At 42.0% G+C, this 25,713-nt stretch overlaps 1 protein-coding gene across 1 annotated transcript in view; it reads right to left on the minus strand.

Moving 5' to 3' along the window:
• plxna3 (plexin A3) overlaps nt 1-25,713 on the minus strand; it is a 136,581-nt gene that overhangs the window by 22,743 nt on the left and 88,125 nt on the right. The window contains exons 9-13 of the mRNA XM_082518609.1: nt 21,652-21,775; nt 21,290-21,446; nt 20,780-20,879; nt 20,550-20,664; nt 8,264-8,464 (exon numbers count right to left, since the gene is read on the minus strand). Of these exons, the coding sequence (XP_082374735.1) occupies nt 8,264-8,464; nt 20,550-20,664; nt 20,780-20,879; nt 21,290-21,446; nt 21,652-21,775 (697 nt within the window). The remainder of the gene's footprint in view (nt 1-8,263; nt 8,465-20,549; nt 20,665-20,779; nt 20,880-21,289; nt 21,447-21,651; nt 21,776-25,713) is intronic.

Consider the following 25,713-nt stretch of genomic DNA (forward strand, 5'->3'; position numbering starts at 1 on the left):
AGTTTAGCTTTCTTGGCACAATGCTAGCATAAGCTAACTTCTACCAAAAGATGAGGCTGAGGACTGTTGGCATATCCGGTCCAGCAGAAACCATAAGAGTGGTCGTCTTTTCTCTTCTCTTTAGGTGGTGGGACGTCTGTACTTGTGGTTTCCTCCACACATGAAAGTGATCTGTTTCCCCCTCTCATTAGCTTTCTCACTGTTAAGCACAGTCTTTGATGTGTCACACTCCCATAATGTGAACCATCCAGCAGCTGGTTCGAGGCTCCCTTTGGCAAAAGGAATTTTCCAACCTTAATTTTTTAATTTACCTGGTGCGCTTCTGCAGGGCTGTTCTTTGTCACCAAAGACCAAGTAATTCTGCTCATAACTTTTATGGATATAGTTTCCAAGTGCAGCCAATGGGTAAAGGGTGTAAGCTTCATTGGCCACAGGATCACGTTTCTGCTCGTGTCTGATGGTGCGGTCGTGCTGGTTTCAACAAACAATGATCTGTGACTCACACTCGCTGTTTGGGATTAGAATTAGCAAGTCTGAGGTCATGGTTCTCAGTCAGACGAGGGCGGAGGGCGCACTCTGGGTTCGGAGTGAGTTGTTGCCCCAAGTGGAGAAGTTCTAAGTATTTCGGGAACTTTTTCGGGAACTTCACAAGTGAAGGAAGGAGAGAGCTGAAGATTGAAGGATGGACTGGTTCAGAGTATCGAGTGGAAACTTTCTGCTGTGGTAAAGGGAGGGCTGAGTGCAAAAGCAACGCTCAATTGATGAGTCTACCCTCAGCTATGGTCTTGAGTTGTGGGTAGTAACTAAAAGAAGGGAGACTGTGGCAGAAATGAGCTTCCTCTAAAGGGTGGCCAGACTCTCCTCCAGACATCCTCGTGCACTTCCTAGTTGAGGTCTTTCAGGCATTTCGTACCAGGAGAAGGCCCAGACACCCCAGCGGATGCTGGAGAGATTACATGTCTTGGTTGGGTTGGGAATGCCTCACTGACACTCCAGAAGAGCTCGAGAAGGCGGCCGGGGAGACGCAGGTCTGGGTGTCTCTGCTGAGATTGCTGCCCCACAACTGAAGTTACTGACTTGGCTTGAACAAAATTCAAAACAAAGGCGTAATTGCAAAAAGCACCTTTACAGGTTAATGACTAGGCAAACACATAAGCGAAAACGATCCCCCCGGACTTCTGAGGAGTTTATTTGTAGAAAAATCTATAAATTTTTAAAAAGAAATGTAAAGTGTAGATATTGCAAGCAAAGCCTTTTCTATAGAGTTTTATTTCTTCAAATTCAAATGTTTAGGTTTAAATTTAATTTAGTGCTTGAACTTCCACAACCCTGAAACTGTAACAACTTCAGAGACTTTTAACCGTCATTCTCTTCTTTCCTATTCACTGTGCTGTCTGTACAGTTTATATAGCTGTTTGCAAAGAGGTATTATTTGTTGCTTGCTTGATAGTTTGTTTTCCCTGCTCTTTAAAAATATATAGTGATAGTACAGTAAGTCTGTACAGTACTGCAGGGCCTGAGCGTTACAATAAAGCCGACCCATGGCTGTGCGCTGTGTAACCTGCCTTCCCTCTTTGTCTTTTTAAAGCTTCTTACGTGTGTCTATTGGCTTTCTGGGAGCTGCTGAGCGCTCAGATGTGATTGTGTGATCTATGTTTCGTGTCACTTGGCTTGTTATTCAGAGTAATTCACTGGGAAACATTTCTCCCACCGGGACAATAAACTCGGGTCGATCTTAATTCTTGTTTCTTTTTACTTGTCAGTATTTCTCTTCCTGCTCCTGTCTGCTTTCTTAGTGTCTCTCCTCTGTCTCTCTCTCTCCTGCTGGGTCTTAATGTCACAGAGCTGGTGGACACACACAGAGTATGTGTGGCTCTGTTGTCCCCATGGTAACCCTTGTGGTCGCTAGGGATGCCACTATGGGGTCAGAGGTGCTTGGCAACAGCGGCATGAACGTGTGTGTGTTTCTCTTTAAGAGCTGCTCATGCAGTACGTTGAACTGCAGTTCCACTGGTGTCCACTGGGTTGTGTGATTAAATTTAGTGGACTTAAAGTGGACGGGAAACCTTATGATTCACAGTTTTTATACCTGTACAGGTAATCTTTATCACCACAGATTTGAATGGGAAATTTAAAACGAGGCTATTTGGTTTTTAAGTGAGACAAAGCTGGCAGTTTGGGCCTTAAATGAAACAGTCAGATTTCATTTAATCTGACTGTTACAAACTGAGTTTGTAGCTTCTGTATCAAAGGCTTTTCCAGAGGCCCTACACACTTTGATAAAGTGAACATTCACACTTTGGATAACTGAGCTGAAACGTAGTTAAAGGCTGTACAGAAAACATCAATCAATCTAAATGTTATATAAATCAGCCTATATCTTCCAAGTCGTCTGATATGCACCATTGAACAGCAGATAGCCTCTTTGCTTCTGGCCTTGCAGTGGCAGTGCAATAGTAATCTAGGGGCTAAAATTGTCCACACTGTGGATAAAGGCGTGCCTTTGCTGCAATGACTCAATTTATCTTTAAATTTTAACTTAAATGTAAACCATCTTTCTAAATCTCTGGTGCCAGTCTTGATTTCACACTGGTGTTAACAAGCTGAGTTGTATGGGCCAGGTGAAACTGCTCACAGAGATGTATGGTCTTGGTAGAAAATCTCCTTGCTGTTGCTTTGGTCAGCAGCAGACTGCCACAGTCCCCTATAGTTTGCAAACGCCAACTACTTGCTAAGCTTTCACTACAGCCTGGTGGTGAGTTAGCAGGGCAGCTGGGTGCCACAGTAATCCATGTAAATTATGGACAACTGCAGGAATCTGCTAATGTCCAAGGAGGTTGTGACACAGCACTCTGCTGGTGACCAATTTTACCCAGTCACAGCCATCAGCCTATAGCAACGATTTTCAAACCGCTTTGTGAATACAGTGGTCCCTTGTTTATCGCGGAAGTTACGTTCTATAAATAACCCACGATAGGTGAAATCTGCGAAGTAGCCTACTTTTACAATTATTATAGATGTTTTCAGGCTGTAAAACCCCTCACTACACACTTTATATACTTTTCTTAGACAGCCATCAACATTTTCACACTTTTCACTCTTGTTTAAACACTCAAAGTTCAAACCTTCGAAGAAAAATAAGTCCAGTATTATAGAATGAAACTAAAGGCACCCACAGTTACCTTTGACAGTGCAAAAAGTTTCGTCGACATTGTTGTGTTGGTTGGGGAGAAGACTTACAAACATACAGTACAGTGTACAGAAGACATGGCACCAGATTGATTGACAATGGTCTACAGCCAGGAGGTTTCTGACTGGCGAGTAGTAGTGATGTGTCGGTCGCGAACGAAAAGGCTCTTAGAGCCGCCTCTTTGAAGTAAACGACGCAAGCCGGCTCCTTATTGGGAGCCGTGGTTTTGTTTTGTTTTTCTCTCACCCTCTCTCTTGCACTTTTTTCCCACTTCACTCTGCATGCAAGTCTTGTGCTTTGCGCTGGGAAGAGGGGCAGTAGTTACACTTTGTTTTCATATTTTAATTTATATTTAATTGTGTTGTGGTTTGCAGTGTTTTGTGTTGTTTCACTTTAAATTTGTTTAAAAGGAAAAGGCTGAAAATTTAAATAGCTAAAAGTTGAAATGTAAATAGTTGGTTTTTGTATTATATGATTTATTTATTACATTTTATGTGGCGTGAATAAATAAAAGTATATTTATGGTGGCCTCTAGAGACAAAGCCCTTACAAACTCCGAAGCGCGTACAAACGCCGAAGCGCATACAAACTCCGAAGCGCATACAAACTCCGAAGCGCATACAAACTCCGAAGCGCATACAAACGCCGAAGCGCATACAAACTCCGAAGCACTTACAAAACACAACAGAAGTGCTCCAGGATGCTGGGCGCAGTGTTGAGCTTTTGTCACCTCGTGGCTACACAAGCCAGCAAGTACCAACGACTGGATTTGGTGTGTGGTACTAACAGGTAAATTATTTTTTTTTAATTATTTGAATATATATATGAGTGCTTGTGTATAAATACACAAACAATACACATATGCTTTCAATTGTGCAATTTAAGTGATCTAGGTAGCGAGTAGTGACTGTTGCCGAATGTAGCTGGGTTTCATTGTATAACTTGAATAACTACGAAATAATTGTTCATCAAGTACTGACAGAAATATTCAGACGTTTTACTTTTTTAAAGTGATTTATTGTAATAACAACACAAAAATATCGGCAATCAAAACAGTCAAAGAACTCGTGCTGCAGAATCATATATACATTAATTTATCAGACCGTAATTGATTAATTAACATGGATTTTGCTTTAATGATGCAGTTAGAGATTGTTTTACTTTAATTCTACACTGATAGCGGAGTTTGATTTAACACAGTGATACAGCCAAAAATACCATGAGCTTTAAAATAAATGGTATGCTGTATAAAACAAAATATTTGTACTTAGTGGCCTGAGGTTGCAATCAAATTTCAGTGGGTTGGTGCCACCTCATGCCCACAGCATGGGCACACCCTTGGCCACATTATAACCCAGCATAAGGAAATCATTTTAGTTCTTAAGTAAAAGCGCTTCCTCCACCACATTCTGCTTTAATAATATTGGGGGTGAAAGGAATAGGACAGAGGAAGGAAAAGAAAAATGATAAAGGAAGGGAATGGGAAGAGAGATTGGAAAATTAATGGAAAGGTGCATGTAGAGTAGGAGGAACATAGCAGGAAGGAACGGGGGGAAAATGAGAAGAATTCCCTTTGGAATAACTGCGGGCGAAGATGGAGAGACAGATGAGGAGGTATGCTCTTAAAAAAATGAGATCATTTACCATCCACTGTCACTTCTCATCAAGCTTTCATCTATCAGACGTGCTTCCACATGTAAACTTTATCACATGATCGTACATCAAACCCAGACCGGCCGGGCTGAAGACAACCCGCCATCATTAAAACAAAAAATCCTGCGATAACACACGATGATTAAAGCTGAGGTTAGCCTGTTACCTTCAGTATATACAAAAATAAAGCAAAATGACTGACAAGGGAGTGTAATTATAGACTTCTATTAATTTATTTGAAGTGTTTTCTTTGCCTACTATCATTTATATGTCGACTATAAGCTATTTTTGAAAATTACGACAGTATTTCCCCGGAGAAATTATAAAAAGGGAGAGAGATGGTAGTTCGATAATCTAGTACAGAAATATGTAAAGAAAATCTGAAATAAATATATCTAAACGGCAGCTACTCCACCGGCCACTGAAGAGCTAACGAACAGCCAAGATGGGAAAAGACTCGTTGACTCGTTTTTATAGTAAAGATCTGCGCAAGTCAGTGTTTTTACTGAGACAAGGTCTCCGTTTTACAGATGTTTTTATTACTTTTTAATTACTATTTGGTAAAACAGATTGGGCAGTCTTGTAAGAAAAGCCAGTAATATCTCAGAGAGGAGACAGCCTGTGCTTTGGGTCATTTATAACAGGCATGTCCTTAGGAAGGCTAATGACATACTGGACTGTCTGAATCATCCACTCCACGGGGAGTTTGAGCTATTGCCTGCAGGCCATCATGTAAAACACCACATGTCTCTTTTTTATTCTGAGGACTACTGATACACTTAACGGCAAGTTACACTCTGACCATATTTCTGCTGCTACTGTGGCGTGTGTGCACTTTCTTCGTGTTTATGCTAAATTTTAACAGTTTACATGAAACCCCTGGTGTTATATTACAAATAACCTTGAACATTAAAATGGAATTTATTCAGTGCTCTGGTGAGATGAGCAGAGAAAGCGATCATGTTGCCTGTGTGGAGGCTGAGTGTGTGTTACAAGGCTGGATGTGGAGCTTCATAAATCTTATTTTGGAGCGAATTCACCAAACCTTCTAACTGCCTTGTAATGGCTTTAACAGTTGACACTATATATCATATGAATGTTCCTTTGTTGATCAAAAGGAAAGTTTCATGTATGTAAGGGCCTGAAAATAACTGCCCTTGCTTCTAGGAGGACTTTTGTTTCCCCAAGATTGACCGCTGCAAGGGGCTGGGGGGCAAATGATCTTTGATGGCAGGATCAAAACCACACCCACCAAAAATCAAACAAACAAACAAAGAGGATGTACAAGTTAGAGTAACAATGTCACTGCATCTCTACTGCAATAGTAATCCTGTCTGAAAGCAGTCTTAGACCGTGCTTTTATTTTGAAGATTCAATAGTCTGCATGAAGAATGTTAGAATAGCAGGAATGTGTGTGTGTGTGTGTGTGTGTGTGTGTGTGTGTGTGTGTGTGTGTGTGTTTCTCTTGTTGTACTAAATGGCCAATTTCCACTGGGAATAGTAACTTAATTAAATACAGACAGAGAGATACACACACATACTGACCATCTGTATGTAAGTGTTGTGCTGTTGTCTGCCATAGTAGCGGTATGTTACTGCATAATAAGTGTGTGTGTGTGTGTGTGTGTGCGCGCGCGTGCGAGGTGTCTTTAGGGCGGCCTCACCGACAGGAAGACAGATGAAGGACAGGAAATGAGCGCGAGCAGACGGACAACAGTTGGTTTGTGTGTGTGTGTGTGTGTGTGTGTGTGTGTGTGTGTGTGTGTGAGTGTGTGTGAGAGAGAGAGAAAATGCAGGACATCGAAAGGCGAGTGTCATCTCACTAAAGGACAATAATCAATCTGTGGAGTCCGTGTGTTCTTGTATGTCTAGTTTTGTGAGGACAGATTAGATTTTATGTTGGGTCCGGGATATGGGAATAACTTCAGTGAGGGACCTCACAAAGATAGCCCTGCAAACGTATGTGAGTACATGTTTGTGTGCATGAACTAGAGTTAATGAACATTCCAGTGAGCGTTTTTAAGGTCCTTGAAATACTTGGCAAATGTTGAGTTTTTTGAAAGGTATTTCAGGGAAGCAGACATTTGTGAATGCTCCTTTTAAAAAAAAAAAAAAAAATGTGGGCATTTTAGAAAAATAGCAATACCTTGTAAAAGTGTAGAGCTATTGGGAAGTGTGGATGGTACTGGAAAAAATGGAAAAATGATAAAAAATGAACACTTTTAAGAAAATTGTTCAAATATTTTCAGAAAGTGGAGATTTGGGGAAACTTTGGACGTTTTGGTAACTTGGTGACTTTTTTGCGAACTGTGGATATTTCAGAAATGCCTGGATACTTCTTGGGAAAGAATCGGTATCTTTGAGGAAAATGTGGACATTTCAGGAAAGATTTAGAACATTCTCAGTTCTCTTAGATAAACTTTTGAAAAGCAAATAACAAAGCCAGAAAACTGTTGGAGGCACGTGTAGGCAATTATAGAAAATAAGGACATTTTTGGGGGCAGTCTGGAGCTTTATGGTAACATGGGGATATTGTAAAGTTTGGGGACTGTACGATTGTGTAGATATTATGGTAAACTTGGAACATATTTTGGGGTTTTTTCTGGGAAAAGGTGGACACTTATGAGAAGTGAAAACCTTTCAAGAAAATATGGGCATTGAAGGAAGTGTGTCACAAAGTGTGGATATGATTTTGGGGAATTTCAGGAAATTAGGAGCACTGTTAGGTTTACATAAAGTTTGTAAAAGAAAGGACTTTTTTTGGACAAAGTTGAAAGATTTCAGAAATAAATTTGTTTTGCTTTGGAAATTGAAAGGAGGAACATTTTGTGAGAAAATGTCCACTATTTTAGCAAATGTGGATATTTTGGGAAAGTGAGGACATTTTCAAGAGGAAAGCATATTTTGGAGAAGCGGTGATTTTCTCGGAATGTGTTTTAGAAAGTCTGACTATCTGTGAAATGTGATTTTATCTATCTTCACAAATTTCGGGAGGTATTTACTGTTCAAGTCTTGGGATCTTATAACCAGATTAGGGTCAAGAGCTGGGGAAATATCATGACACTGATGGTCCTCACGCTGACAGAAAGACCAACCTGTGTGTGTGTGTTAATTCAATCCCAGTCAGACACATCAATACTGGCTCTCCACTTGAAGCATGACCTTTGAACTCTGGAGGTTCACCATCATCATTCTAGACACACACACACACACACACACACACACACACACACACACACACACTCAGACACACTAGACTGTGTGTGTGTGTGTGTGTGTGTGTTTGTGTTTGCTGATGCTGCAGATGTGTCAGAGTCACCTTCAGCTGAACACATGTTAGCTTGTTTTATATTCTCGTCTCTCTATCACTTGGCTGCATAATGAGGAGCAGTGCATGTTGGGTCATGTAGTGTATCTTACCGAGGTGTTCTGACACTGAATGCAGGAGGAGTTGAAGCGGACGGCGGGGATGCGCTGGACTTTTCCCTGGATGTTAAACACACACTCGTAGTTTTTCTGACCGGACTGAGGTTGGGGAAGGTTACGAGCTCTCAGCGTGATTGGACGAACCATCCCGGCTGGAACCAGGATGTCAGAGGTAGGGATTATCTGAGGACAACCCTGCAGAGAGGGGGAAAGGGGGAGGTGGGTTAGTACACAATCATTTATCATTTATGACAGGCGAATGGAAATCAGCCCAGTGTATGATGATATATGTCATTATTAGAGAGAACGGTTTCTATTTTATTCACCGTAAACTATTGATCAGAGTCAGCATATGTCACTGTTTACAGGTACAATAACATGTTGCATAGCTCACTTTAAATACACCTGTTTTTAAAGTTTCCTCACCTACTTTTTCACAAATGCTCATTTCTTTTCCAAAATGCCCTCACTTTTCACAAAAGTACACTTTCTAAAAATGTCCCGACTTTTGAAAAGTGCAAAATGTGTTCAAAATATTAATATAAAAAAAAACATTTTCCAAAATGTCCCTGTTCTCATTTTACACACATGTTAACAAAATATCACTTTCTCTCTCTCTTTCAGAAAAAGCTTTTTTTTTTTTTTTGCAAAAGTCTCTAATGTCCATGAATGTCCCCATAATCCAAAAATGTCCATATTTATTCTTGCAGTTGTCTTGAAATTTGGACTCCCAAACACAGAAATACATCATCTTACACACACACACACACACACACACACACACACACACACACACACACACACACACACACACACACAGCCGACAAAGGCAGATAGCTTATCTAACAATCTGTCATCACTGAGTGGGGACAGAGACACTGTAACAGTGAGTTTGTGTGTGAGGTCAGTAATGGACAGCTGGTGACAGATCCAAACTTCCTGCGGCTGCTTGAAACACACCCCCACACAGTGTACACACAAACACACCCACACCCACACACACAGAGTCTCTCAGTGGGGTGAAAGCTTTATTAACGGCCGTCACTACGGTAATTAATTGTCTTGTGAATGACAGGAAGACCATTAGCTCCACAGGAAGTGGACCAAAGCGCAGCGGTCGCCAGCAGCTACCGTGGAGACCGTGTGTGTGTGTGTGTGTGTGTGTGTGTGTGTGTTTGGGATAAAGGCCAAGTGTGACTGTGAGTCTCTCAGCAAACCCTCGACATTTAACCAAGCACATCAGCCATCGGCTGCACTAGAAATACCCAAACGAGCACAACGGCCCAGACACACCATCACACCGACACATCAAACAAACTTTATTTATTAAGCAGATTTCATGTGGAAGACTTGATGTTTCCACAGATGTGATTATATGATCCATTCTGATGCTTAGATCAGTGATTTGTAGGTTTGGAATTAAACATTTCTAACCAGGAAACAGCAGGAAACTCTAATCAAAGATTCCTCTTCCAGGAACACCTGTCCCTCTGATACACAGGATCTGTACCAGCAGAAGCAGAAAGGCTGCAACTGTTTCCACCTTATGAGTGCTTGTGCTTTTCATCATGGTGAAATGTGGCCCTGGAGTCCACTGCTGTAGCACGAATTACAGCCGAGGCTATTCTGAATGCTCTGCCATATGTTTATATGTCTGTATGCAGATTTTCAATCATAAAACTTTAAAAGTGTGCAGCTGAGATTAAAATTAAGGCTCGTGTTAAGGAAGCGTGTAGTCCAGCTTGTGAGTACTGAGTACTACTGAGTCCCAGATATACATGTAATGTTTTTGCAACCCGATATATGGGGTATTTATCGGGTGTATTACATTTGTTTTGGGGTTTTTTCCAGTGACGGTGTTTCTGTTATCAGTTTGTAAATTGGTCTCCAGTTTTTCTTATGATATTGCATTGACCAAATTCAGCTTGGATCCTTTTTACTGTCAGTGATTGATGAAAACTGTGAGGTGTAGAGTTTGACTGAAGTGGAGCGTGCTGCATAAGTCTGAGAGAAAGTTTGTTACTCTTACCTGGGCTTAGGTTACAATTCATCATAGTTACAGCTATACGATTTAAATGTTTCGAACGTTTTACTTTCATGGGATTAAAAATTGCCAAACACGCCATTTTGGAAAGAAAATGCTGGCACAGCTTTTCAACATTTCTATGACATTGTACAGACTGTTCCAGAGGAGGAACATATTAACATATTAAACATAAAAAAGGTATGTCCCAATTCGAAGGCCGCTCCAAATGCGTCCTCCTTTTCCCCAGATTTGAAGGATGGGTCGGGTGTATCCTTCGTGGCCCAACCTATCCCAGAATTCATAGCGCAGCCCAGCCAATTCCAGTTTCCAACAATGGCGGCAGCTACTTAGTTTTAATATTACTCTTATTACTCTGTCACAAATAAACGTTTAACATATTTTCAGGCTAGAATGTAGCTGTGTAAACTTCAAATATCTGCTCGGTTTATCAAGACATCACATATTTGTAAAAGTCCCATTTCTGTCTCGGTCTTCGAAGGACCCGGCCCACGTAGACGGCGAAGGCCGGGTCCTCCGAAGCATGCGGCCTATGAGTTGGGACATAGCTAATGTTTCAGTTAAGGTCACTGTGAATGATCCCAAAGCTCAAGTTGCAGAATGTTTTGCGTACTCTTGAGTCTATATGATGCCACAAAAAGGGGACATCCCCAATGTCGTCATCACATCTCTAACTGTGAGCGCTGAACCTCCACCTGCTGTTCCAACCTCCTGTTTGTGAGGAGCAGCCAGTTTAGAGAAAGTTGGCTTAAAGGGGGAGGAGCCAAAATGGCTCGTTACAGAAAGAGGACGAACTGAGGAGCCAGTATAAGAGCCGTAATGATAATTATGAATATTAATCATGCAAAGCGTCTCTAGCTATAGCCTTAGCAGACTGTATTTTTCCTCTTCAGAGGCTCATATGGATGCAGCGAAGGCTTCGAGGCAGAGCCGTCTTCTTGCATCTGTATTGCCTCAGCTGCAACAGCGCCAGCGTTGGGCCTGTCAGAGGCTGAGCTCATGAGCACCATGGTCCTTGATTAAACTAATGTCCACTTCACAGGAATCAGAGAATTTTGCTGCTTTCTATATTTCTCTGCACTGGAGATCAACAGGTGAGTCCCGTCTCACACATTCAAACCTCTTATCTTATTCTCCTTTTAGCATGTTTACACAGTGGGTGGGGTTTAGCTCAGGGTGAGGTTACACTTTGGGGGTAAAAGAAAACACAAAATCGCACAACTGAATCAATGGAACTAAATCCACACAGATCTCCTTCGTTCATTCCAGTGCACGTTTTTGTTCCCCGTCTATGCACCGACTGTGACAACTCCAGAAACCGGCTCCTTGTTTCCTGCACAGCTTCGCCTTATCTCTACTCGTTTAGTATTGCAGTTATCGCACAAATACTCTCTTATTCTGCACTGAGTCTACAAAGGCGGCTCTTTTATTGCACTGAAGTGTGATTTGTAAGCTTACATGCTATATAAACACTGAGCTTATCATTAGCAGAGTCTGGAAAACAGAAAGGATTGGCTTTTGTGGCCTAGTGTTTTCAGCTATTATCATCAACATATCATCAGCTTTTAAATTATCTTAGCAAACTGTGTTTTCACTTATGTTCTGCAAACACACAGTGATCATTAGTAAAATGATTATTGGGTGTTTCAGTGGCTTTTAGAGCTTTTACTCTGAGAACAGCTGCCTGCTGCAGTTATAAAAACAGCCAGAGTCAAAACACTAACATTGTGGGGAGACAGAAAAACATGACCCGAGACTGAATCCAAGATCTGTGAAGTCCAAATCAGCTGCAGAACAAGCTGAGGATTCTCTGTGGGTTAATCGTTACTAGCGACACCTGAACACTGCCAAGACATACATCATTTAATTAAAACACTGACTTTAAGCACTTTAAGAGGAGACAGGTAGGAAAGCCCCTCTGATGAAAACGTGGAACACTAAATTCCACATGCAGAGATTAGCAGTTTTCACACGCGCACCTTAACATCTGTACACATTACTCAGTGGTGCTGCATTCAAGGTCCAAAGACAGCGCACTAAAATGTTCTTGTGGTTTAATAAAATGAATTTTAATGCAGAAAAGGTTCAAAATTTATCAGAATTAAAGGATGTTCACAGATTTTACTGGGCGTCACATCTGCTACCTCCTCCTTCTCTATTCAGTTAGCTCATGTAAACCCCACAGAGCGTTTCCAATAATGCAAATGAGCTGAAAGTGGACTACATCCCCCACGAGTCAAGGGTGGAAATCTGAAGTCTGTTTGAATTTCTAATAAAATTAAACCCTGCATCATCCACAAGGATTCAACAAAATATGAAAGGAGAAAATAATCTATGTATTTGTTCCCAGGTTTTTGTGTTATTGTGGAGTTCTAGTTTACATTTAGATTTTATTGTTATTCCCCTTCTGGTTTTAGTGTCATCAGTGTTTCCCTGACTTCGCCTCTGTCCTGTCTTAATCCGGTCTTTAAGTCTGACGTCATTCGCCGTTTCCAGGTCCAAACTGCGCTTCAGGTCCCAAAGTCAAACTAACACTGCAGCATCACTGAGAGTCACAAACTATCTAAATTCTGCATCCATCCATCCATCTTCATCCGCTTTATCCGGGGCCGGGTCGCGGGGGCAGCAGCCTAAGCAAAGAGGCCCAGACCTCCCTCTCCCCAGCCACCTCCTCCAGCTTATCCGGGGGAATACCAAGGCGTTCCCAGGCCAGCCGAGAGATATAATCTCTCCAGCGTGTCCTGGGTCTGCCCCGGGGCCTCCTCCCGGTGGGACATGCCTGGAACACCTCACCCAGGAGGCGCCCAGGGAGCATCCTTGTCAGATGCCCGAACCACCTCAACCGGCTCCTTTCGATGTGGAGCAGCAGCTGCTCTACTCTGAGCCCCTCCCGGATGGCCGAACTTCTCACCCTATCTCTAAGGGAGAGGCCAGCCACCCTTCGGAGGAAGCTCATTTCTGCCGCTTGTATCCGCGATCTCGTTCTTTCGGTCACTACCCACAGCTCGTGGCCATAGGTGAGGGTAGGGACGTAGATCGACCGGTAAATTGAGAGCTTCGCTTTTACACTCAGCTCCCTCTTCACCACGACGGACCGGTGCAGCGTCCGCATTACTGCAGCTGCAGCCCCAATCCGTCTGTCGATCTCCGGCTCCCTTCTCCCATCACTCGCGAACAAGACCCCGAGATACTTGAACTCCTCCACTTGGGGCAGGAATCTAAATCCTATCTAAATTCTTTCATCATTAATAAAATGATCAGTGTTGCTGCTTTACCAGGTGTAACAATCAAGTAGCTTGCTAACCTAAATATGATATAGCATGTTCTGACTTAAAAATTCAAACGCACAGCTTTGCTATCACTTCCAACATAACTAAAGACAGAAAACTAAACATTAAAGCATTAAAACATGTTAAAAACACAACAGCTTTAACCTCCTAAGACCTGAACTCTTCCACGGCATGCATTTTTAATTTCTCTTTGATATTTGGGCTGATTGGGACCTGATTAATGTAAAAACAAAGAATTACCAGATTATTTATTTTTTTACCAAATTTTTGTTTCTAAGAAAAATGAGAGCCATAAATGAGGACATTCTTTTAAAATTTCGATAAAACAGTAGCAATATAATGTCCTCGTAAGTGGATATCAGGCCCTTTTAGAGCAAAATTGAGTATTTTGGTCTAAATAACCCAAAATGTGATGTCCACATATGTGGACGCCAGGTCCTAGGAGGTTAATAAACGCAGAGTCGTTTGCATCTGGAAGCAGAGTTCATACGTCATCACTTAACAACAGGATAATTTAATCATTTCTCGTCACCTTCTGTCTTTGTTCTCTGATCCTACAAATATTTATTTTATCTTCTCGTGTCTGAATTTCCTCATTTCTGATCGTCTGCCCCACCTTAGTCATCTCCACCTGTGTCTCATTGTGTTACAAGTTCTCTGGTTAACAGTATTGTTCTTCTCCTTTCATCACTCTTCTCTTCACCATCCACAGAACAATCCATTACAGTTCTATAATTCATATTTTAGTAATTAGCCAGAAAACGTTTTGCCCCGGAGAAACATGCATATATTTATTAGCAAAAAGGTGTTTTTCACTTAAAGCTGATAACTAAGCTGCTGTAACATTTACATGAGAAGCTGTTCCTCATTTAATAAGAGGAATAAAGTAAAATCAGGAAGAAACAGCAACAGAATGCAAAAACAATTTACTTACAGTCTGAAATATGAAATTGTTAATTAAAAGTCGTGTTGTCAGGTGAGTTCTGTGAAAAACAGATAAGTAGTTGTGTGGTTCAGCTGTGCACTTTCTTTATTCTCCTCTTTCTGCTGACAATCCTAAATTCTCAGCTGCGGATGAAGAACATCAGAGCTGCTTCTCTTCGTCCTTTTCCCTCCCTCGCTCCGTCTTCCTCTCACACAGATGAAAAAGAGACCTTTACTCTGCGAGACACTTTAACCTGCTTGAATAAAGGTTAAATAAAGAATAATGAAATTTCAGCCTCCTCCTTCTCCTTTTTCCTCTATTGCTCTTTTCTCCTCACGACTCCCTCATTTCCCCCCTCCCTCTCTCTCTTAGTTTGCCTAATTGCCTGGTAATTAACATTAATTGCCAGGATTGGACGTTTTCATGTCAATTAAGTGGCTATTCATCTTCTATTAACCAATTAGCCAATCAGAGGTTGTTTCTGTCACCCGGTAATGACACCGAGCACCAATCACGTCAACGAGACGCCCAAACAACTCGATCCCGGCTCGCTATCCTCTCCACTAACGAGATAACAAGCAGACTGAGAGCAGCTCGGCTCGTTAGCGACACGAGTGATCTGTTACTCAGTGGCAGGTGGAAACTGACTGCTGGATCCACATTACACAGCAAACTAACTGCTCTGTCTGCTGAAACACTCCACTCTTTACTTCCCTCTTTGTTTATTTAGCGCTTACTTGTGTGCAGCTTGAAACAATCATACCTTTTGATGTGACGGGTTTTTAACGGCGACATATTCTGCTCTCTTCCAGCTCCAGATTTTTATTCTGGGACACTGAAGTAGCTTTGTTCAAAAACAATCTTTCTTTTCTTCTTCTGGCTCTTTGCACAGCCTTAAACAGGCCATCCATCCATCGCCTCTTATCTAGGCCTGCGTCTTGGTGGCAGCAGTCTAAGCAGAAACAGTCACATATCCCCTTTTCTGGCCACCTTCACCAGCTCTTCCGAGGATACTCCGAGCTGTTCCCGAGCCAGCTGAGAACAACAATCACTCCAGCATGTTCTGGGTCTGCCCTCCTCCCAGTTTGACATGCACTAAGCACCTTACCTACGAGATGTGGCATCACATGCCAGAAACACCTTTGCCAGAGGATAAAGGACTTGCCCAGTGTCCCACAACTACTCCTGTATCCAATCGTCAGTTTGATCTCTTTCTTAAAAAAAGGACCACCACAGTCTGCTAATCCAACGGCATTGTCTCTGACTTTTAAGGAGGTCACTGTCATTACTGAAGCCATGACAGAGTGTGTGCCCTTCTCCTATGTGCTTATTTTCTTACTACTGCCTACTACTGATTAGACAACTTCTGGTCCCAGTACTTGCTCAGCGCTGCCTTTTCTTACTCTGTCTCACAGAAAAATCCCACCTTCTACCACTGGCAGCACTAATCTCAGAAAACACACATTCATTTCCTCATCTTTAGCTGTTAACATCTGGTCATCTCATAAAAATAAACCAGTGGTCCTTCACATCTTCTGTGTCCAAACTATTATCAACGATGAGATCTCCCTGAAGCAGTGTTTCCTAACCTTTTGGAGCTACGGCACATTAGAAAAATCACACGGCACACCACCAAACAAAAATCCCACAAAAAGCATATTGATAATCAGATGTAGCAGAATTGGCTCACTTTGTCCACAGTTTACCATGTTTGCTTTCTTCTGACCAGTACTCATGCCAGGGCTTTCATCTGGGTCGGGATTTTCTCCAGGACCAGGTCAGACTGACTATTTTTTCTTTTCAAATATTTATCTATTGCCATTATGGGCTGTGTTGTCAGATGACTATGTAATTTGTTCGTTTTCTGATTTACTGGAGGTTAGCAACCAATTTAACTGGAGCAGGAAGTTGTACTGCCCTCTAGTGGAAGAGAATGTAACTCTGCAAGTTACTCACGCAGTCGCTCAGACCAGCGGTTGATGATAAAAAACGATAAAAACCATAAATTTCGCACCCGAGCGTCAACTCTTGCGGCCTGGTACCAAACGACTTCGGTCCGTGGCCCGGGGGTGGGGACCGCTGCTTAGATTACCAATCAGGTGAAAGCAGATAATCTTCCACGGCACACCTGAACAGCGTGCCGTGGCACAGTGGTTGGGAAACCTAAAGCATATCCCTGCTTTATGTTGCTTCTGCACACGTATAATGTGTAAAATAAACTTCCTGTTATATTTAACAAGACCTTAAACTATGGAGTTGTTGATGTTACGACTAAGTTGTGTTTCTTTGAAGCAGGTGTCTGACTCATGCAGATGACACTGTGACTGTAGAGAAAATCCAAATATGTTGTTGGTTTTTGTTTTTAAATCAAAAACATTCTTCGTTTAATTTCACGCGTTGACTAATTGGGTCAAATCCCTTTAACTGATATCTGCAGCAGTTTTTGTTTTCTGAGATACTTTTTCTTTGAACTGTTTTGTCCAGTTTCTGCAAGTTCATTATTTTGTGAACACGTCTTGTGTTTCTTCTGGCTCAATAAAAATGTGTTCTTAAAAAAAGCTGAGAAAACAAGACGATAGAGAAAGCATGCAGTATGAACGTTGTGCTGGTTCCTGGTTTTGTTGACTTTTCCACATGCCTCACATGCTTGAAAAACTTCAGCACTTAGATCAGAAAATGGAGAAACATCCGAGTTTAAACAACATTCGGGCTTAGCTCGTCTGACTGAAAACACCTCTCAGGAGCCGACTCTTAAATCCCATCAGTCACAGAGTCCTTGAATGCATCAGCAAGGACAGACTTAAACATGGTGTGTGTGTATGTGTGTGTGTGCGCTTCCACCCTTCACTGTTGACCTGAAGCTTTACTGTTGTTTACTGAACCATGTAATGACAGAGGGAGCAGCTCTGACCTCCATCATTGCTCCATCCTGTAGAAGAAACTGTCTGATTTAGACACACTGTCAGCTAACAGGTCTCTATAAATACCCAGTACACCGAACTATAAATTAATGAAGAAATGGCTGAAGACTAATAGATACTAGAGGAATATATCTATTAACATTTGAAGATGACTAGGTGTGAGAAAACCTCTTTTTTGGTTCACTGAAAGAACAGATGGGAAATCCAGAGGTGTTGTGTTATTTGTTTAAGCAATGAAGCTCAACAAAAATGCACCAGCTCGTGTGAGTTTGAGCTATAACTCATTTTGAAGGTTATGGAGTCATCCGTCCTACAGCAGCAGGTTTACAAGCGTCAGTCAACTATAACCGACCAAATGATCTAATATTAGACCGACTTCATGAATCGATCATCTGTCCTTCAAGCCTGTCTGACCAGCTTCATCAGCCGCTACATGCCCCTCCCATCCCGCTACTCTCCATCAGTGCATGTTTCTCTGATTCTCCTTTCTTCGTAGCTCAAAAGATTAAAACAACTCAAGTCTAATTAACTGTTACTGTTTCAGCTGATCAAAAAAGGCCTTTCATCTTTAGCCTACTTAACCAATAAGTAGCTTACTTTAGTTTTTTTTTAATTATTTTAATGTGCAGACTAAACGAGGAAAAGGACTAACAGCACCTTTTAAACTCTTGGCAACTTTGCGAGATCAAATTGTTATCAAGATTTTCTTGCCTGACACAAAATATAAAGGTGGATTGTGTTTTTCCTGCTATTTAGTGATAATTTGTTCAGCTAAATGGACACACTTTTTTTTAAAGAAAAGGCACCCAGTCTAATTAACCAATTTTCTATGAAAAAATGAGGCAGATCCTCGTTCCAGTGAACTCTGGCAGCACTGCACCTCTGGCAAAATCCGTCAGAGAGCCAAGAATTAGAGCCGTCACAGACGACGAGCTCTGAAAGACAGAGTGGGAAAGTGTCAGAGAAAATGAGTCAGAGAGAAGAGTCTGACAGCAGCGAGCGAGAGTCCGTGACTCAGACAAGAAACACTATTGTGGGTTTCATGTGTTTCGTGTTTCACGTCTAGCAGAGAGAAGACTTCAGTGAGGATAACGTTCTTCCTCTAAAAGAAAAAAAGACACCTGCCGTGAGGGTGGCCAGCATGAAACAACGACTTCCACTGGGATGGTTTTATTTTTACTGTTAATTAAGGTCACAAAATGGTCACAATTAATCATTGCTGTTGTGCTATTAACCTCCTCACATCCACCCGGTCACCGGTGCACACCTGAGAGCTAGGCAAGTGGAAATATCTCACTAATTACCTTTATTTAGGTCCAGTGTCTTCAAATGCAATGATGGAGCCAGAGGCTAACGAGAAAACAGGAACCCGAGATTTGAGGTCCAGTTGAAGAAGAACAGATCCTGTTATGAAGGATGTGTTTTTTTTGGTTATCTTGGTTGTGATACATTTGTTTGCAGTTTGGCCTTGGCTCACCATGGGCGGCAGGTTCAAATCCTGCTTTTTTCCCCATCTCTTGATCAATGAAACGTATATTAACTTTGACAAGTGGTTCTTGTGGTTCCTTGGGACTTGGGGGAGATGGACGTCTTCCATGTTGTGTCTTGGCCTCGTGAATTAAAGGCAAATGGGTCAATCAAAAAAACAAAAACCAACACATGGCCTGAAACTCTACACAGTGAGAGTTAGGCACAGAAATTGAGTGGTTAGTGTTCGAGTTAACCATTAGGATCACCATAAGATAAAGGGAACGTCCATTTGAAGCAGCAGAGGTTATGCTTATAGAGGACTTATAGCTCTGCAATAGTCCACACTGTAAGTATGTCGTAACTGGAAACCCATCTGAAACCTTACACCGCACATTATTCCATACTCTAAACCTCAAGTGCACCTACTACTGTATATATATTGTACTGACCCAGCCCACTTCTATGTGCACTTCTAATCGAACAGTAAAGTCATCCTGAAGAGCAAAAACTGCCACTGCCAACATGTTTTTGAAAAATCTCAGAACAGTCCTGCACTGGAGTAACTGGTGGCAATCGTGTCGGCTACTAGCATAAACATGAAGTCTTACATAAGGTTAACACAAAAGTATAAATAAAGTTTTAGAGGTTTGGGATGGAAAATTCTAGAAATTTGCCTATTACTCAAACTCCAGGCCTCGAGGGCCGGTGTCCTGCAGGTTTTAGATCTCACCCTGGGTCAACACAGCTGAATCAAATGATTAGTTCATCACCAGCTTCTGGAGAACTTCAAGACATGTTGAGGTGGTCATTCAGCCATTTAAATCAGCTGTGTTGGATCAAGGACACATCTAAAACCTGCAGGACACCGGCCCTCGAGGCCTGGAGTCCGACGCCTGTATGATGTGTTCAATTATGAACAGGTTGGAAAAGAGGTCTCGTCTTACACATCGATAAGCATCTTTGATGACTTTTGAGACAACGGCCTCACTTCCTCCTACAGAGAAGCCATACTGACAGCAGAACTGAAGTTTGAGTTTGTTGTGACTTGCTCATAGTTATATGTTGTTTTGTGTCTTCTTACAGTTGTTTTATGTCTCTTTGTATTCATGCCAGATTGTTTGTAGGGCTTTCGCGCTTCATTGTATTTAATTTGTGTCTCTTTATGACAGCTTTCCATCTGTTCATAGCCATTCAGAAGCAGGTTTTTATTTATTTGCTGTTGCTTGTCTTTGTACATTGTTGTAGATTATTTATGTTCATTTTATTTAATTTTCAACATGTAAACGACTCAGGCCAACCATCCAATCTCCTTGTGATTGTTCAGATCTGGGCACAGTAGGCTTGTGTCATTGATCCTTGTCTTGGTATTTAGCACACAAAAAGGTCTTTAGAAACCTGGACCTTTTCTGTTCTAATAATCACAGTAATATTACGTCTACTTATCATCCTCTCTGCCTTATGTTAGTGTCGAAACATGCCAGGCAGCTATGTGAAGCATTGTGGGGACCCAAAGATGTTCCTTCACCTTCCTTCGGGGGACATAAAGTCCCATATGGTGAATCACATTTTTGTGTGAGCGCTTGGTTATAAGTCCAGTTAAGTGATGAAAACAGGTCTGTGTGTGTGTTACCTCCATGTTGCTGACTCGTCCCTCCTGGAAGGAGCAGTCCTGCAGGTTGTTGGTGCAGATGTGACGATATTTACACCAATGACACGGAAACTCACTGCTGACACAGGAAGTGCACCTGAGAGAGGAAAGAGAGAAAAGTTCTGAGTGGTCGAGCACAACCAGCAAGAATTTATGAGTTCATTACCGAAGAGACACATGAGATAATTAGGTTAGAGGTGTTTAAGGCTTACGAGTTGAGCACAGAGCAGTTGTAGTAGATGAGGTTTGTGGTGATGAACTGGTGTCCAGTCTCTGTGGAGCGAAGGCTGAGCTGCACCACTCGTTTCGCTCCTGAAATTAACAGCATAATAACATCCTTCTTAATACTTAGTTCATAGTGATCAATATAATGGCGCGTTACACTGAAGCTGACATGATTACAAAACATTAGAATTGCACATTAAATGTGATAACCGAGAAAAACGAGAAGGCAAAAGAAACAAGTTCAGAATAAGCGGGTGTGTGTATACTTGTTTTTCTGCTGTTTGGGGACTTGCATTAGCACAATCTCAGAATCAAAAGGCAAACTACTGAATTTTAGGGTTAGGCTGATGTTAGATTAAAGTAAGGTTAAGAGAAAAGTAGGGTTAGGTTAAAGTGAGGGTCAAGTTAAAGGTCAAATTTCCAGAACACGACAGGACAGTAAGGAAAGGTGATGTCCTCTGAATTCACTGAAGCATGAATTTGTGTGTGTTTCTTACCAAAGGAGTGTGTCTGTGCTGGAAGGTCCCTCAGTGATGGTGACATACACATCACCTGACCTTTGGCCCGCACCTCTCCGGGGGCATTACTCAGGTCCTCAAACACACAGGTAACCCCACCAGACAGCGCAGGGACGTTCTGCACCTGAATGGTTAACTGGACACCAACAGACACTCGATCACTAAAAGTAAAGTTCTTATTTACACTTCAGAAAGGTTTCTATTCACAGCTGTTGCATGAACAGGAGTTCAAACAGCTGGACTAAAGAATAAATCCACTGACTTTCAGGGAAAATCAGCAGATTGTAATGGGAATTCTGACAGAGAGTATTTTATGTAATTAAGAAAATAATGGTTCATACCTGCATTGCCGGGGAGGTGACTGACATGCTGCTCGGGGAAACAGAGATGTTGACGCACTGGTCCAGTTGTGTATTAAAGTGCTGAGGCTCCTCCCACTTGTCACATGCTTCCTGTCTGGAACACCTGCAGGAGAGTGAAAAGTAACCAAGGGATTAACATTGACGGAAGAAGCCACTTGGACGAGTGATGAAACGCAAATCAGCTTTTTGAGGTTAACATCTACTAAACATGTACATTATTTAGTGCTGTTGACTGACACAAGCGTATCTCTGAACCTCAGACTGGACCTTACAGCGGTTCGCTTTTTTGCAGCTTTCCATCAGCAATCATCTTCAGATCTTAATTCTTTAAATATACTTTCTTCTCATTCGCCCTTTCAGATCAAGTCCAGTTTGCAAATGTGTGTTTCTGAGGATCATGTAAATCATTTTGATTGTGCTAACTTATTGTCTGTCAGTTACTTTATAAAATTCACATTAGTAGCTCATAACTTCCTTTATTAAATTATCCATCCATCCATTTTCTTCCGCTTTATCTGGGGTCGGGTCGTCGCGGGGGCAGCAGCCGAAGCAGAGAAGCCCAGACCTCCCTCTCCCCAGCGACCTCCTCCAGCTTATCCGGGGGAACCCTAAGGCGTTCCCAGGCCAGCTGAGAGATATAATCTCTCCAGCGTGTCCTGGGTCTGCCCCGGGGCCTCCTCCCGGAGGGACATGACCAGAAAACAGCGCCCAGGAAGCATCCTTGTCAGATGCCCGAACCACCTCAGCTGGCTCCTTTCGATGTGGAGCAGCAGCGGCTCTACTCTGAGCCCCTCCCAGATGGCTGAACTTCTCACCCTATCTCTAAGGGAGAGGCCAGCCACCCTTCGGAGGAAACCCATTTCCGCCGCTTGTATCCGCGATCTCGTTCTTTCGGTCACTACCCACAGCTCGTGACCATAGTTGAAGGTAGGGACGTAGATCAACCGGTAAATTGAGAGCTTCGCTTTTACACTCAGCTCTCTCTTCACCACAACAGACAGCGTCCGCATCACTGCAGCAGCTGCACCAATCCGTCTGTCGATCTCCGGCTCCCTTCTCCCATCACTCGTGAACAAGACCCCGAGATACTTAAACTCCTCCACTTGGGGCAGGAACTCATCCCTGACCCGGAGTGGGCACTCCACCCTTTTCCGGCTGAGAACCATGGCCTCAGATTTGGAGGTGCTGATTCTCATTCCCACTGCTTCACACTCGGCTGCCAACCATTCCAAGGCAAGCTGGAGGCCCTCACCTGATGAAGGCAACAGGACCACAGAACCACAACAGAACGAGTCCGACTTATTGCCGGCTATGCGGACCAAGCTCTTGCAACCGTTGTATAAGGACCGAATGGCCCGTAGCAATGGGCCAAACACCCCGTACTCCCGGAGCACTCCCCACAGGACCCCTGAGGGACACGGTCGAATGCCTTCTCCAAGTCCACAAAACACATGTAGACTGGTTGGGCAAACTCCCATGCACCCTCGAGTATCCTCGAGAGGATAAAGAGCTGGTCCAGTGTTCCACGACCAGGATGAAAACCGCATTGTTCCTCCTGTATCAGAGGTTCGACTAGCGGACGAACTCTCTTCTCCAGCACCCTGGCATAGACTTTCCCAGGGAGGCTGAGGAGTGTGATCCCCCTGTAGTTGGAACACACCCTCCGGCCCCTTTCTTAAAGATGGGGACCACCACCCCGGTCTGCCAGTCCAGGGGTACTTTATTAAATTGACTACTTAAATTAAATTAAATGAAATGAAATACTTTATTAAATTAATTAATCTTCTAGCACTTTAACATCTTTTGTGTGTAAATGTGATGTAATTTATAAATAAAACTTCATGATTCTAAAAACATTTTACTTTGTCTTTAAACGCACAATTTTAAAACTTATTTAAATTTCATGCAATGATTATTTACTTTAACTCTTCTAATTTTTTTATATCACATTTTTAGATATAAACTTTTTTTTATATCCAACTTCTTTATGACATTTATTTTTATTTTTATTTCTCTTTGTTGTTAATTTATTATTATTACATTTAGTTCACTCTCTATATTTTTAAAAGGGTTGTGACTATTAACCTAAAATCAGGTGACAGAGGAATACACTGGTGGACAACAGGATCTGTCAAACTAAAAAACATCTTTTCTATTTGTTGAATTTCACTAATAAAATTAAAGTGAGTGGTGAGTGACACTGGTGTCGTGGGATTTCAGGTGGAGTTGGAGCAGGAAACAGTCGGAGGTGAAGCTTGGTGTCTGCAGAGAGCAGCAGCTCCAACATATGCAGCGCCACACAGCATAGACAGCAGCCTGCAGTAATGATCTGTTTACTTCTAATTAACAACAGATGGACAGAATGAGTGAGGGAGCGTGAGGAGGAGAGGAGATGAAAAGCAGAGAGGACCACAAAGATTGTACATTTACAGTTAAAATCATCCGTTTGATGAACTGAATAAGTCACAGTTTGCTTTTCTGCTCTTTTCCTTTCACACTGCGAACCAGACACCAGACATCACTCTTTAAAGTAGTGGAGCCTGTACCTGGCCTTGGAGGCAAAACTCGGGGTAAAAAAGGTTCAAAAAGGAGACTTCCCATTGAGCTAGCTTATTAAAGTTGCTCAGATATTTTTTTTATCCACTCAGACCTTCTCTTGTCTGAACAGTCAGAGATTTTAGAAAGAAACTTAAAACTATAAAAGTGAGGGCGACATGTCTTCATGTCACACTGGGAGATGGGTTTACGCACAAAGATGTCCTGCTGCAACATATCTAGAAGCTTCAGCATAAAAACAAGCTGTGTTTTGTTCTCTGTAGTTCACTGCCAGTCAGAGGCTTTTACTTTGAAGGGGGAGCTAACTGATGACAATCCAAAGAGGAACTTCCTCCACCTGCTTGGATGCTGAACATCAAACATCGTGATGAGGGAGACTGTGTGAACCATTTATAGAAGTATTAATGACGCCTCATGGGAGCGTGCGCACACACACACACACACACACACACACACACACACACACACACACACACACACACACACACACACACACACTTTCTCTGTATTCTTATGTATTGCAGAGGAAGTGGTTACTGTAGTTGATTCACTGCCATTTGCTTTAACTTAATCAGTTACCAAAAAAAAATCAATTAATAGTTTCAATTCTTTTAGAGCAAATAGAACAAAACAGCATAAAATGTTTGTGGACGCTGGCGTCACAAAAGAAAAAAAACTGCTGCTTTTGAGTTTGGATGCAAAATTAATGTTTGAAGGTTTTTGGACCCAAAGAAATTGAGATATTCCAAGGATTTTGTAGAGCAAATAATTTTAAAAATAGCATTTTTTTTTCTTTTGCTTGCTTTAATAAAATAACTTAAAATGTCTAAAGAGTCAAGATCTTCATTTGACCTCATCAGCCACAACATTAAAACCTGTGCTGGTCTCATTAATGGCACTGAAAATAATTTCCTACCATTCAAAAGACTGACTTCACAGACATCTGAAGGTGTCCTGTGGTATCAGACACTAAGATCTTACATGCTTTGAGTCCTGGAAGTAGCAAAAGCATCTCTGTGGATTGTTTTTACACCACATCTCATAGATGTTTTGGCTAAGACCACCTAAAACTCTGCCATGTTCACCAAATAATTTCTGAGATATCTGTAGAGTGGTGGGTGCATCATGTCACTTAGATACTACTAAATATATTACTAAATACAGCTGCTGAAGATTGGGGAGATCACACCATAAGATAAAAGGAAAAACAGTTATTGACTTGAAAAGTGAAAAGTACAATGCAAACGTTTTTCAGACCAAAACCCAGTTTGCACCGGTTTGGTGTGTTAGTAAATCTGACCCTTAGTGCTAAACAAGAGATTAAAACAATTACTTAAAGTTCATTCACAAAAACGAAAGCACCAACGTCTTTGATTGTCTGTACCATCGTATCAGCCACTTAGGCCTTTAAAAATGATCTAACATACAGTGAAGAGCTCTATTTTTGTGACTTACAGTCGTGGATGAGGTCTAGCACTGGCCTTC

This window comes from Aulonocara stuartgranti (genome assembly GCF_965226115.1).
Source record: "Aulonocara stuartgranti genome assembly, chromosome: 20".
Taxonomy (NCBI): Eukaryota; Metazoa; Chordata; class Actinopteri; order Cichliformes; family Cichlidae; genus Aulonocara; species Aulonocara stuartgranti.